Source organism: Bombus pyrosoma, linkage group LG3, assembly GCF_014825855.1.
Source record: "Bombus pyrosoma isolate SC7728 linkage group LG3, ASM1482585v1, whole genome shotgun sequence".
Lineage (NCBI taxonomy): Eukaryota > Metazoa > Arthropoda > Insecta > Hymenoptera > Apidae > Bombus > Bombus pyrosoma.
In genome coordinates this window covers 3755607-3770648 of record NC_057772.1, presented here as the reverse complement: position 1 = coordinate 3770648, position 15042 = coordinate 3755607, and the positions used below count along the sequence as shown (strand labels likewise).

Here is a 15042-nt window from a genome sequence, read left to right as displayed (position 1 = left end):
CGAATTATGTGTGTCATTCGGGAGCGGAGTTAAGCAGGCGCGTAGATCGAAAAATCGATGGCCGAGACTGCGTTCCAGGTTAGCCTAACGAGACACGATTTACCGGAGGCCAGCTAGATTTACTTGCTTCCTGTATTTCAATTCAGATCGCGCTGATACGACGGCGAATCAGCCGGAAATCGTGGATCGTTCGTGTCAGCTCGCGTCACGAAACTTCGTGAACCAACTCTTGGTTCCGTTTATTATCGTCGGGACTGTCTCTCCTTCTCTCTCTCTCTCTCTCTCTTTCTTCCTATCTCTACATACATATATACATATATTCGAACTACGACACGAAGACACGTTTCTGCAATTAATCGAACGTCGAGAAAATTGAACGAATTGACGATGCAACCGAGGGATTCTCTCTAACCGGACACACAAGGCTGCCAATCGTAGAACCCTAGCTACAATGGTCCCCTTAATCGGATCGATATCGTTCGAACGAGGCTGGCTGGCTCTCTGTCCACGAAATTGAATCGAGAAGCACGATCTGCTCGAGTTAATAGCGGATAAAGGCTTGACTATCTATCGGCCTGGTGATAGTTGGAACAGAGTCTTTGTCAAGTAGCGCGGGTCGATGATCGAGGGATTCAGGATGGCGAACGTCTAGGCTTGATCCGAGTCAACGTCATTTTATCTGTCGGCAAACGAGCCGGTGACGGATTTACTGGTATTTGCACGGGCAAATAGAGGTAAGCCATGGCTAGACCGAGCGACGGTAGAGATAATATTGTAACAACGCCGGGACAGGTTGAATCTGATAGGAGAAGCGCGCGATTGTAGGCCCTTGATGCTGGTATAGTCTCGTGTCGTATACGGCCGTGGTTGTTGCGATTTAACCGGGTTACACCGAATGTTAGATTGTTAGTGGAATTGGAAGTCGCTGCTAGGAAATCTGTTACCGTGTTGCAAGGAATGGGCTATAAAGGGAGATTTGAATTTTACGATACAAAGGATTTGATCATCGTGACTGACGTTGGCCATGTTTATTGAATCGAGTGCTGAAATTAGGTTGTCAGTGACATTGGAACAAATCGTTGGATATTTTATTCCTCTGAACCGTATTGGAGGATTTGGTTGTGGAAGCAGAGGAAGGTTTGAATTTTATGGCGGAGAAAATTCTATTATCGGCCGATGTTACGGAGGGAAATTTCGAAACTTTAATAATTCTGCAACTTTCGTGGTAAGCCTACGTTATGGGGAATTAAAGTAAGTTCTAATAAACAAGGAAAGCTGGGTCATGGCACCCCAGGCTTGCAGTTTCTTCTATGGCGAATCCGGACCACGATAAATCATGTTACGCTAAGTCCGCTGCCAGGGAACATCTAAACTGCTGTATAGCAGACTGCGCTGCAACTTATGGCAGATCGGGCAACTCCGGAAGAAAATTCCATCCTCGCTAGATCGAATTAAAGTGTCGATATAGGAAAACTGAAGTATGAAAAATTTCAAATCTCGTACGTCCAAACTAAGTTTGCTAAAACGACGACAAATTGGGATAGACAATTTTAAAAGCGATCATAATTTAAATACCATAATTGTCCAATAAAATTATACTACGCGACGAGAATAAAATCACAAGGGTTTAGAAAAAAGTTCTTCGGTGCTAAATGGCTGAATATTTAACAATCGTATAAATAAAACACTTCTATATATATTTCAAAGCGAAAAGTTCACTTTTCTTAATTGCCTCAATCTTCGAGTAAACGAAAACGATTAGATCGAAGAATAGCCCTCGATATATGTGACTATGGCAATTTGCGACACGATTAGACTCTTCAAAATTGATCTACGCTTGCTGCAGAAAATCACGAAAGTTCAAGTGAAAATGAAATTCAAATGACTTCCTTTAAATGGAAATACCGCTGCTAAAATTCGCCAACAAAATTCCACGTCGGGCTACAATTTCACGATCTAACGATACCATCCCAATTATAATTTTCGATCGAAGCAATACACCAATAATCGGCATGATAAAAACGACCGATGAACGAACGATCGACGTTGCAAATGTGGTCGGCCTAATTTGCAAAATAATCGCGACGTGGATTTACAGAGTGTACGCACGCGGATGTTCAACACGATACACGTATGGCAAACAAAGATTTCGGGGTTCGTCCGCGTTCGTATTGTTTGCTGTCCAACAAGGCAAAGCACGACCATCGATTTCGACAACGTAGACGCGGATCCCCGTGTCTGTTCGCGTTTGTTTGCTCGTTTGTCGCGCATCACGCCAATCCTGCTCGTCGAATTTTCCCTACCTAACAATAAGATCCAGCCGCGCTACTGTTTGCCTTTCATTTGCTCGTCAACGATGGATATCCATCTTCGACTTTTTATTCCTCGCGACAAACCGACATCCTTCGTGACTTCTTGTTTACAACGTTGCTTATTCGAACTTTACTCTGGATTTTAATTAATTTCATTGTAAATTGTAGGTTCTTTACCATTGTACCTCGTCGTGTATCTTCCGATTTCTTTGAATATTTCATTCGTAAAAATCGTGGAATACGCGAAACGAAGTAAAACCATTCTCGATACTAAAATCAAATATCCAAAAGCTATCTACGTTTTATTTCCTTGATTTTCTTAACGATCAACGCAACGATATGACAATATAGACTTGAAAAGTTGTAGATTAATCATCGTTTTGCCGAATAGTTTTAAAAGGGTACGAACTAACTGGGATATTTCATCCTTCTTCTGACGCGTTTGATGATTCATATCGCTTAATACTTGATACGAACTAAAGAGGAATAGAAGAGAATTTTCGTCGGACGACGATCAATAATCTAGATATTCGATATCTACCGATGAATGAAAGATTATGGTACGAGTTGAGAAACTTTCACGCGGAATATGTATAAAGGATCTTGCTCCTAACGGCCAGCGTTTCATACTTGCTAAACGGTTCACGTCGATATTTAATATTTATGAGCGCGTAAAACACGCGTAACTGTAAAAGCGTCGAAACTTCTCTGTGAAGCGAGACATGAACTCATCGATAAAATCATATCGTTGATCAGTATTCATCGTTCACATATAAAAAGGCGGATGCCGATATCAACTACGAATCGTTCGATCTCGAATAGAATTTCATGTTTAATATCGATGTTCGTTATTCTTCCGACCAGAACGTCTCTTAACACTTTGACTGCCACGCCGAAATCACACGTTTTGCTCAGCACGCCACGGAAGTAATTTTATTATTCAAAGCATATAATGGCAAAATAATAATAAATCGATGATGTAAGACAACGTTCTTCCTCGATGCACCCGTTTATCTTATTGACGCCTTGATAACAGTCGATAGCGACATATTATAACAAGGCTTCGTTTATTTCAACAAACCATTCGCATTTGTTATTTCGTCGCAAGCAAAACGTGCCGAATATATCGTTGAAACGTGTAGAAGATATTAGTGAACGATATATGCTCGTTCTATATAGAATAGTAAAATATGTGCACAGTTCTAACTTCAGTTATATGATTATAAAGCAGCATTTACGATTATTTTTTAAGGTGTGTTTATAATAATATTCGTAGATTACCCCTCAAAGATATGGACGCAAACACAGTGCACCGTTAGATGCGAGATTTGTTCTCATTTTTTTTTATCGATGTCTTAATAAAAATATTTAATCGTTCAATGAGGCACTTTTTATTTCAAGGTATTTTCTATTTATCGGTTATATTCAAAATCTCTTAATTGTCAATTTTCATACAATTTTTACAAACTGCAAGAAGTTGAAGCGCTCCGGTCAACAATGACCAACGTGGCAGTCAAAGTGTTCACTGTTCACTCGTACGTATAACGTAGAATATTAATATTCGTAAAAGGAAGGATAAAAAGATGGAGAAAATGAGCTCTTATTTCGTGCTGTGGCATTTGCATGGTTTACCATTTAAATTTCGCAATTATCAACAAGTGTTTCAAGAATTCATAGAAGCTGCGATTAAATCCGTGTGGACGACGGTTTTGTTAGTCGAATTGCAGAAGTAATTCCAAGAGAAACTCCTTGTCGACGAGTCTAATTAACCAATTTATCATGAACACCTGTGTAAAAGAGACCTAATTTCTGCCAGAGAGTTAAACACGATCGCTCGTTACGAGCAGGCGACGTTCGTTTAATCCGGCTATAACTATAACGCGACGAACAAACCAGCGCTCGTTGGAAACAGGATCGTAAAATGCAAATTGGTGGACCGATCGACGCGATTGGCCAGCCAGCTCTCTCAACGGAATACGGGACAAACAAATACAGGGTGGTTGAGATAACATTCACGTTCGAGATACGATGCTGCCTCCTAGAATATATAAATATAACGCGACTATCTCAGGCAGAAAAATCGGCAGAAAATATGACGGTATCGTTTTGCTTCGTTTGGATAAAATCTAACAGGTGTTCGTTGTGTTTAGGCAAATTGAGAATTATGGAAAAATGGTTATTAATAGGTTTACTAAACCAGTAGATGAGAGATCGAGGAAAGATAATATATTAAAATTGTAAAGTTACTGTTCAGAAGCATCGAAACGAATTCAACTAATATTACATTAAAAATTGGCGGATTATTTAAAAAGCGAGATACCAAATTGAAAATCGTACAGTCAGAGTAAATAGAAAAATTACGTTAGGAGTTGCGGTATATTTTAACAAGTGAATTAAGAAAATAAATCAGAGATTACGAAATTGCCTTCCATCCAGCTCCATAAATCAAAGATTACAATATGCTCGAACGAATGAATTAACATGCTAATCGGCAGTTATGAATTTAATTTGAAAATATTTCTTAAGATATCTCGCATTATAAATTCTACAAAGTCAGAGTACGAAATCATAAATCAGAAATTGCAAAATTTTGAAACGCGTAGGAGATAATACAATTGCGGAGGTTGGTTGACGGTGTGTTTCAAATGGCCAGATAACTCTATGTTAAAACCGTCAAGAGTATTTAAAATAATTAATAAATACAAAGAACGTTCGTTAAGACACTCGGCACAAACTGATTCGCTAAGACCGTGCATAGATCGCTATTAAAATCGCTCGAGACTTTGACTGAGAAACTGCTATTGATTCGCAAGACTGACTGACTTCTGGAGAACATGGTCGTCTATTTAGATTGGTCGAGGGAGTACTGGAAAATTCAAATTCGTCTTCGTTTGACGATTGCGCGTAGCGGCGACATTGTTCTTGCCCGGAGTTCATTTATTATTGTATTATGAATGTCCGAACGATGTTGATACTCCGAGACAAAACAGCAACATGATTCGAATTGTCCTCTATCTCATGTGCCGCTACACGAACATAGGTGGCAAGCATAAGTGGCAGAAGTATAAAATTTCGCGACTGACCGATCGAAAAGATCGGAGAATGACGAATGGAATCTCCATCTTAATAAAAAAAAAGTCTCGTGAACCGCGCAAGTGGATGAGAATGGAGGAGAAAAAGGAAAAGGTGAAGTCTAAACAACGGAGACCGAAAAAGTCCGAAGAACAAAATCGTACGGTAAGAGCGAGCCAGCTGATAAAGAGAAGCGTCGAAACGTCGAGATATTTCACCCCCTACGTTTTACTTTCTTTTTCTTTCTTCTTCTTTTTAATTTATCCACTAGCGACGAAAGTACTTGTGCTAGATCGAGATAATCGGAAATCTACGGCAACGGCTTTTATGTTCTTGATTTCTTTTCACCGTGTACACTTTTCTTCGATCGTCCGGAAAAGTGAAGCGTTTCACGACCAAAGAGAAATAAAAAAAGAAACGTTTCTTTTTTGTGCCTCTCACGATTGTTTGCTTCCCTTGGTAACGAGAGGAAGTTTCCAGATTTTTCTGAATATTCGCAATTGGTTTTCTTTTGCTCGTTTACGTACACACTTTGCCGGATTTTCGCATAGAAAATGGTTGATCGATCGCTTCTCATATCCTCATTGATCGAAGAATTCTTATTTCAGAGATTTTACGCCGTAGAACGCAGCGATTCGAGAAATTTTTTAACGTTGATTAATGTGTCACGAAAAGAGGAATAAATAAACATTATGAATATCAAAGCGATCGATCAGATATTTTAATTCTTGGCCTCAAAGACAAAAATTCTTACTCGAACGAATCCTTCTATTTCCATTCGTCGCGTTGTTATATATTTTATAAATCATCTTTGATTTATAATTGCATTTACGAACCATCTTCGAGGCCAAGAATTTCATTCGGCAGGATTTTTAAGAGATTTATTGAAAAATTCTCTCGAAGAGCCTGCTCCTTTTTTTCGACAAATAACGTCCAACAGGTTTCTCGAATTTGGATAAGATTTCAAAGCAGGAGGAGGATCTAATCAATTCTAAATTTGGCGAAATTATTTATACTTGTCGTAATAAATATTTCCTGACATTAAAGTCCTTCGTTATCGATTTTTCTTCGTTGCCAAGTTGACGAATTGACGATCGCTCAAAGAATCACGAAAAATATTATTGTACGGCAGCTGTACGTCGCCAGAATTGTTAAAATTATAGTTAAATTATATCAGTTTAACTATTTTCCTTAAAGTTTCCATCTTTGTTTTCTCTTTTTGTGGAATATATATTCGATGAAAATTGAAAGGATGTCAGTTCGAAAAGAAGATGCGATTTAGCAACGCACAGCTGCAGTTATTTTCACATTTGTCAGTTGATCGGTGCGCAGCAGCGATTTATCCAGGCCTGCACGCTTTTCCGTGCTGAATTTCGAGGAAATGAAAATTGAGAGGCCGATATGGGGAGAAATTGCATTCTCCTCTTTGATTGCGCATCCATCAACGTGTCCTCGATCGTGAGATTCGTGCGTGACCCACAAAATTCCTGTTGTTGGCTCTTGAACCATTCCAATCCGCGTCTCATTCCTTTCTACGTGTCAGCAATCGGCAAATATAAAAGAATAATACATATAATTGTTCTTCTCCGTCAGAAGTGTAAATTTCACTCACAATTTCTATAATACACGAGTTCTTCTTATTTTCTATTTCCCTTTCACGATTTTTCCTTTTTTCAAATAAGCGCAATATTTTATATAAAATTTTAAGAATTTAAAAAATCCATATATCTATGTTAAAAATATAGAAGCTTAAGTTATGACAAGTTCAAAGTGGAGTATTTTAAAGAAATATTTGCAATGTATAAAATTTACATGATTTTTCTCTAATTCTATTTTCTTTTCATTTTCGTTCGACAACATTTTCGTGAAAATATCGATAGAAATTGTCGATGAAATTTTTATTCAACGGGTACGAAGACGAAACGCCAACACGAATCTACCGATCGATCGATAAGAATAAAATTTGTATAGTAAGATGTAACCGAGAGATCTTTTAATATTTTGTTTATTTGACAGGTGAACAACGCGACAGCGAGGGTGCAGACGAAAAAACCACCGACGGTACCCAACGGTAGGTTTAATCTTATTTTTCACGCTTACGAATCTTTACAAAATACGAATAATGTACAAATCTTATCTACCGTTATATGTTTTAGTTCACGTGATTCTTTAATTTCCATTTCCAATCAAAGATCCCAAACTTGATAAAATAAATAATGTTACAGTATTTTCGATGCTCGTACAATCTTCGCCGGCTCTTCTATTTTTCGGTAAAGTAAATATGCGACCGGTGCTTCGTTTGATTAAACGTTTATTCCGAATGAATTAATTAAGATAGAAATTCAGCTCCTTGAAACGCGTGAATACGAAACTATGTCGGAGCACTCGAGCCGTTCGACCGCTTTGCGAATGAAGAAAAAGTAGGCAGAGAATATTAGACAAATCGTAGAATATGATTCTTTACGAGGAGAGCCCGCGTTTCTAATCCGATCGATAGAGCACTAAGAGCTCGTCCGAGCGATTGACTTTAATCTAAATCTAATCGCGATTTCATTGCACGAGCCTGTTAAAATCGCAACTTAATCCGGATCAACAGCACCGGCCATTTGTGGACGAGATCTGTGTCGAAACATCTAATCGTACTTGGAGAAACTTGAAGAAGTCGAGTTTCCTTCCATAGCAACGATTTCTTCCTCCTATGATATTTTCTTAAACGTTAGAGATCTAACAGTTTGTTCGTAATATTAGGTCGTCAGAAATGTTTCTTTCGTTTTATAAAGAAACAATGGATGCATAACATTTTTCCATTTTGTTCTATCAAGATAAAGATCACAACGTTCGACGGATTAGGTTTCGTGTTTGTACGAAAATGCATCGTTGTAAAAGACGTGTCTGCAAGAGAAAGACACTTCTCGGACAACCTGATATTTCCGAATGGGGACGTTCGATCGATTGAAAACTCGTCGATTAAATGAAATTTCTAAGATGCTTTCGTAATTAATGAAACAACAATGTTTTAAACACGAGTTGAGCATTTTTGTCGGAGGTAAATTACGACGTGTTTTTCACGTTACTTGGCTTATCTTGAAAATTGATTGGAGCCAATTCAAGGCTGATATGATGTAGATGAACTTTCGACTTAGCGGAGGATTAATTAAATCCGATGGACAGATGTGATTGATAGAGAGGATGTGTAATAACAGAAAATTGACGTTTCGTTGAGTAACTGTATTCGAAGGGGAAGATTGATTTGCTGAAGTGATCGAATATTACAGAAATGAAATTTATTTGCAACATTATCGTATCGTGTAGTATCGTATCAAGTAAACAAGAAAAATATACAAAACGATGATTAGATACAAATAAACAGAACGATATACACGAAATGTACAATTATTTATGCAACTCACAGATAGTTACATACACGCAAAACGCGAAATTTAGTGGAGTTAGCAATTAATTAATACAAATCTAGGTAAATACGATATTATAATTAATAATTACTATCATCGAGCTATCATGACACAATTATAAATAATCGACACTAAAACAACAATAACTATGATTGATTGCCAAGTATTTCCCAACGCTAAAGCCTAGTTCGAATAACCCGTATCAGACGCACCAACGTGCGATGAGAGCGTTTCTAATTATAGTCAAACTTGTTAATCCATAATGGGTGACCGATTGACGCGCCACCATTTCAAGAAACAAGATTCGATTCGATTCGTTTGACCACGTGTAACACGCGTGTAATGCATTTTGGAACGTTGTTTCTATCGCTCTCCGAGAAATTACGTTTGCGAAATACGCGTGTTCCCATAGATTTCTTGGAATCGAAACCGAGATACTGTCGGATAAATAAGGAGCTAGAAAGTTACTCTGTTGATTACGTAAAGTAAAATTCTCCGAAGTATCGAATGAAAAATTCCGCAAAATCAGAGCAGGCTGTAAAACTGCGATTTATAACGTTTGTTGAGCGATCAAATTAAAATGATAAATCAGAGATTGTAGAATTAAGCCGAAGATTGTACGTAGTGAAATTATCTAACATATCGGACATGTTGGAGATTATAATATTTTTCAACAAGTGGGTCGTTGTATATATAATATTTTTTCACCAGGTTTCAAGGTTATCTGTATATTTTTAAACTGAACCCTACATCTTTTTATCCATCGATTGATAGCTTTTTTCATTCTCTATACGAAAATATCGAGGTAAACCTGTCCGAAAATACTTAGTTTAAGAAATATTTCAATCTTAATTCTGTAAGACTTGGCGTACGAGAGACAAATTCATAGACTCGTGTTTATCTTCCCCTCGTTTTTCATGCGATACATTTGATAAAATTAAAATTGAAGTATCTTTTAAAGTATACATTTTCCGACACAAGGACCCACCTTAATACTTTTCTATGGAGAATAAAAGATTACGTGCGTTGACGTAGAAAGATGTACAGAGTTCTATTTCAAAAAATACCGATGATCTTGAAATTTCCTTCGAAAAAAGAGGAGAAGAAGGATAGAGTGAACTTGAAAAAAGAAATCTTTCCATCGTTACACGTCTCCCTTGAAGTAGTTCAACCGTGTTCTGAGAAACTTCTTCGTGCAATCGCGACTAAGGCAGATATTTACGTGATCCCATTTAACTGAGACACCCTGTATTATACATTTGACTTAAAGAGGACAGTATAATTCTACACAGAATGTCAATTAGTCCACAAAGAAGGAATTTTTCTAATCCGCTAAACGATCGACCAACGAAAGCAAACGACCGATTGATAACTGTTCCTCCGATCGAACCAATTCCTTTCTCGACCGCATCCCGCAATGAAATTCACTGCAGCATTCAAATCGCGCAATTAACCACAAGCTGCAGCCACTAGGTACCACACGCGGCGCGATTAAGGCCGACGGAGAACGTTCGACGCCTGACTGGTATGCGTCCTAACACAAACGTCTCGTAACAACCGCCGCCTCCGACCGCCATTCCCACAAATTCGCCTTAGTCGTACGTCGATTCTCGTCACCCATCGAATTCCTCCAGCGATAAAGTCGATTTCAGTTCATTCCATTAACTGTGTTTCTAAAGCTTATCGAACGATTGGGACGCGGAGCGATTAATAATCCGCTTGTCGGCGTACGTGTCGCTGATAAAACGGTGAAAGCTGGATCGAACGACCGCGGCGACGTTTTATCATTTGCCGTAACGTCGATGGGGAAAATGGTTGAGCCAACCTGTGAACGCAGAGAAATTTCCCAAACCAAGCTCGGTTATGCTTGCACCATTTAACTTGTACAATTCCCTGCGCGCGGAAACTCGCGGTAAATAGTGCAGGAAGTCATCATGTTCTAATTTATTAACAGAAATTACAAGGCACTGAATTCAAAATCATTGCAGACGAAACGTTGTATAGGTAGACAGAGGCGTTTCGACCACAGTTTCGTTATTGTATAGCGCGTTCCGGTCAGGCTGATATTTTTGTTGAATGCCGTTAATCTGAACAAAAACGTCAACGTGACGTTAACGTTTCGTACGAAATTCTTTTTCGCCCACTTGACATCGTGTTGGACGATGAAAATTTTCATAAATGCACGAGCATTCGCGAACAACTGATTACGGATAGCGCGGACAAAAGACAATTTTAAAGCGAGTACAACACGGCACAAAGCTGTGACGGGTTATGAAAAAATCTCTCAACGTTATTACTTGGCGCAGATTCTTAGAATTTACGATTGCAATTTCAAAATAAAGCCTCAAAGGAACGAACGAACGGTATAATTGCTAAAATACTAATCTCTGTCGATACGTTGCAATTGTCTTTTTGCCTGCTGTGCCTCCGTACCCTTTTTCCTTGTTCGTCCTGGGAACATGTACAAAGCTATAACAAAGAGGCGACAGAGTGAATATTCAAGCGATCTATCATCCACGAAAAAAGCCTTTTTCCTTGACGCGAGTCTTGAAAATTTCATTCCTTCTTTCTTCTCTTTGGCTCGTGTTTCGTCATTTTGTCACGTCATCGAAGGGAAACGTTCTCGCATGAACGCGTAAATTTCGTACCGAGACGACGCGACCTAAGGTTGAAGGCTCCTCGCGTCTTTACACGAGAACCGACCAAAAGTAGACGCTGAGTCGTTGATGTTACGCGTATTATACAATGTGACCCTGAAAGAGAAACGTTTATGGAAATTCCGCGCTATAGGACCGTGGCAGTGAATTTTCACCCGAGTCGAAAATATAAAACGTAATCCGTTGATATGGAAATTTCTGTTGCGAGATAATGCCGATAAAATTGCGCTTGTGGCGTTATCTGTTATTGCGGAGAAATTAGATGTCGTCCGAATTAATTAAATTCTCCCCGCTACCCTCAATGATGGGGGTGGGGATGGGTGGTATTTGTATGTGCATCATGCGAAATGTTCACCGAACGAGCCTCGATTTAATATTGTCTTTGTTGGTTGATTGATATCACGTCCAGTTCTTCTCGGTTAATCGCTAATTTTCTCTTATTAAACAATATTCTAGAGATAACCGAATTGTCAGTTTGTATTTTCATAATAGTACATGTAATTATTTATGGTAGTATATATTACAGTGGTATTTTCTAGTATTATTAAATATGTGTTATTAAATCAACGAGAGCGAAAGAAATAGAAATTCGTAATTTTAGTATTTCTAGAACACGTTCTGTATGAAATTATTTTTTGGTACGCTGCTTCATATACGTGTAAAAATACTCTCTTCTGTGGTTTTTGATCATTTTCTCCGATATGGAATATTACCTTTTTCGTAAAATAAATATTCATTGTGTCTATTCAATTTATAAAATGAATAAATATTCATTTTCCTATAACGTATTCATGCATATGAAATGTATAATACAACAAATTAAATTTTTACCGTAGAAACTTCACTTTATTTTCATACGTGATCAATTGCAGCCTTTATCCTCACAGACGATTCCATTAGAAAAGATCACGTTCGTTCTTATAAATGATCAATCGCAATCTTTATTCTTGCAGGCAAACGAAATTCCTATTACAGAGGGTTAAATGCCTTGCCATAATCGACTTCTTAGATAGCAGAAAAAGACCTTTCTGAATGCGCAGCAATTTCCTCGCATTTCACGATTCCACGAGGATTTCGTTCTCGTTATCGGTGTCATCGATTGCAAGTATCGCGGCATCGTGTGAGATTCGTGTAACGATCTTTCCCGAGGCTTTGGTGCTCGATAACTTTTAATTTTCCTCCGGCGATGGGTTACCAGCGAACCGACCACCCCGTCACGTTTTTCCACGCGCTGTTTTATGGAACATTTCCCCTGGGGTGATGTCTACGTGGAATCGCAGTTTCTTTTGCTTACTTCTCTCGCTCTCTGCTCGGTCTCTATACTTTCAAAGCGAATATTTCTAGCTGACAGACGAACCATCGTCTGCCAAAGACTGTCCTTGAATCACAGTTTAACGAAATGGCCACGATATCTCCAGGATAGAGTTTCCGGAAACTTGTCGCGAAAGAACACCGAGGTCACCCTGTTTGCCGTCAAACTTTCTCGTTCGTGGAAAACCGATATTTCAACGTTTCAAAAGCCAAACTGATCGACTTCTATCTTTGTAAATTTCTCAGTTTTATCGCTCGGGTACAGAATTAAGGTAAACTTTGGAAAGTAATTTTGTGGAAAACGTCATCGCTTCTTTTTATTCTTCGATTCCTAGGATTGATCGGTGAACAGTTCATTTAACGCCAGAATCGTCGACGGTTTATTTACGAAACTCACGCCCAAGAAATAAGAACGAGAGATGTATAAACGCTATAATATTGGAGTTTTATTCGCGAATGTAAATGAAAATATTAGCAGCTATGCGCAATAATAAAATAACAATAGCTTTCAGAGTAATTTAATTTCCAACGATTCGTAAAGAGAATTTTCCCGTTTCTCGATCGAACCATGGTCTTCGAAGAACATGTCTTTGTCCATATAGTTTGCAAAATATCATTGACATTTCCAAAAAAACGCAGCATTATAAATTCATCAAATTTTTGTGAAACATTAGCCTGTCTGATGATCTATTATTCGAACAATTCCAGTATTAAATGAATAATTCCGCCTGGTACAAACGAGAAATATGGCCCAGAGTGACGAATTTATTTCTATCCATTTCCATCTCTACGGACGCTTTAAATTACGTTGTTTTCGTCACGGAAAAAGGTATCGCGGAAGATAAGCTGGCTTTGTTTGTCGAACGAATCTTCGATAGGAATCGACGTTTACTCGAGTATAAAAATATCGTCCCAGAAATCCAGTTTCGCCTTTGTACCTTCTTACAATCGTTCTACTTTTGTATTTTTACCGCTCGTCAATGGAATTCAATTGCATCTGTCTACTTCTCGATCCTAGGAACCAGTTCTACTCTCATAATTCAATTTAATCGAGATTCTTGTAAATAATAAACTTTACACTGTACTTTAGCGTACGTTCTATTAATCTAGGTCGTGTGTATGTATATTCTGCGATTCTGTGTATAAGATAGAAGCTGTGTACCGGCGGAAACAATTTTGCAAATGGAAGACCGAAAGATCTCCCAACGGTAACGTCGTCGTTCGCGAATTACCAAGAACAGCCTACGACCAGAAATATCCAGTGAAGCGAAAGTTTCGCGGCAGATCGAACCCTGGAATATTCGCTAGATTCGTTTCCCTTGCAAAGAAACCCGTAGATTCTTACCTCGTATCGAGGTTACGACGAATCAGTCTTTTCAAACCTTTCGGATATCGATACGCGATTTTTTCCTTTTGCCTTGTCTATCGTTGAAAATTCTTCGAATCGGACAGAGCAGGCGAGGGTCTTGATAAGTCACGTTTTATGGAAGAGCAATTTTAAAATTCAATACTCGTCGATCGATTCCGCGTTAAAATTATCTTTTCGTTTGATTTTTATACTAAAATACCTGCTTTCGTCGTCGCCTTAAAAATTAAAAAAAAAAACAGTAATAACGTTGATCGATTAATAACGATCGAGTTAAGTAACGATTAAACTATTATTATTCACTTGATTCATAATTAAAATAATTCAAAAGGTTTATCCCTCTGAATGACAATGTAATGATAATATTTTATCATCGATCTATGATTACAATTACAAAAATAATAACTACGTGACAGTCAACGTGCTGACCGCAGCGTTACTCTGTTATTATCTCTATTAAAGCAGTTTCACCGCGCCGGAAAGACACTCTATCGCCGTGAAAAATTTACGAAGCGACCAACCGCACGAGTCTTTCTCCGGGCAATAAGAAACAAAGACAAAAGTGTTCTTTTTATACGCTGTGCACGGTGTTTTCCCGGTGGCGTTACGTCGACAGCGGGAACATTTCGTGCCGACCAGAGGAAATTTACAGTGGAATAGAACGGTGGGTGCACGTAACCTCGCGAAAACATACCACGTAACGCCACTTTTCCCTGCTTGTACGTCGCTCGTTGTTTCCGTAATATGTTTGCACAAGCTATGTTCCCCTGTGTAATTTTAAAGAAACGGCCGTTTCGCGTTGCTCTAGAGGAAACGATACACGTTGTGGGAGACGTTGGAGGTTCCAACACGGCTCACAGAATCGAGATCGAAATGAACGCTGAGAGAAACGCGAGAGTGCGTGCAATGGG

The 15042-nt window shown here is 38.6% G+C and overlaps 1 protein-coding gene across 1 annotated transcript in view; it reads left to right on the top strand.

The window, feature by feature from the left end:
- Positions 1–15042, top strand: part of LOC122577977 — a 351338-nt gene that overhangs the window by 280584 nt on the left and 55712 nt on the right. Inside the window, exon 20 of the mRNA XM_043749756.1 lies at positions 7401–7455. Coding sequence (XP_043605691.1) covers positions 7401–7455 — 55 coding nt within the window. The remainder of the gene's footprint in view (positions 1–7400; positions 7456–15042) is intronic.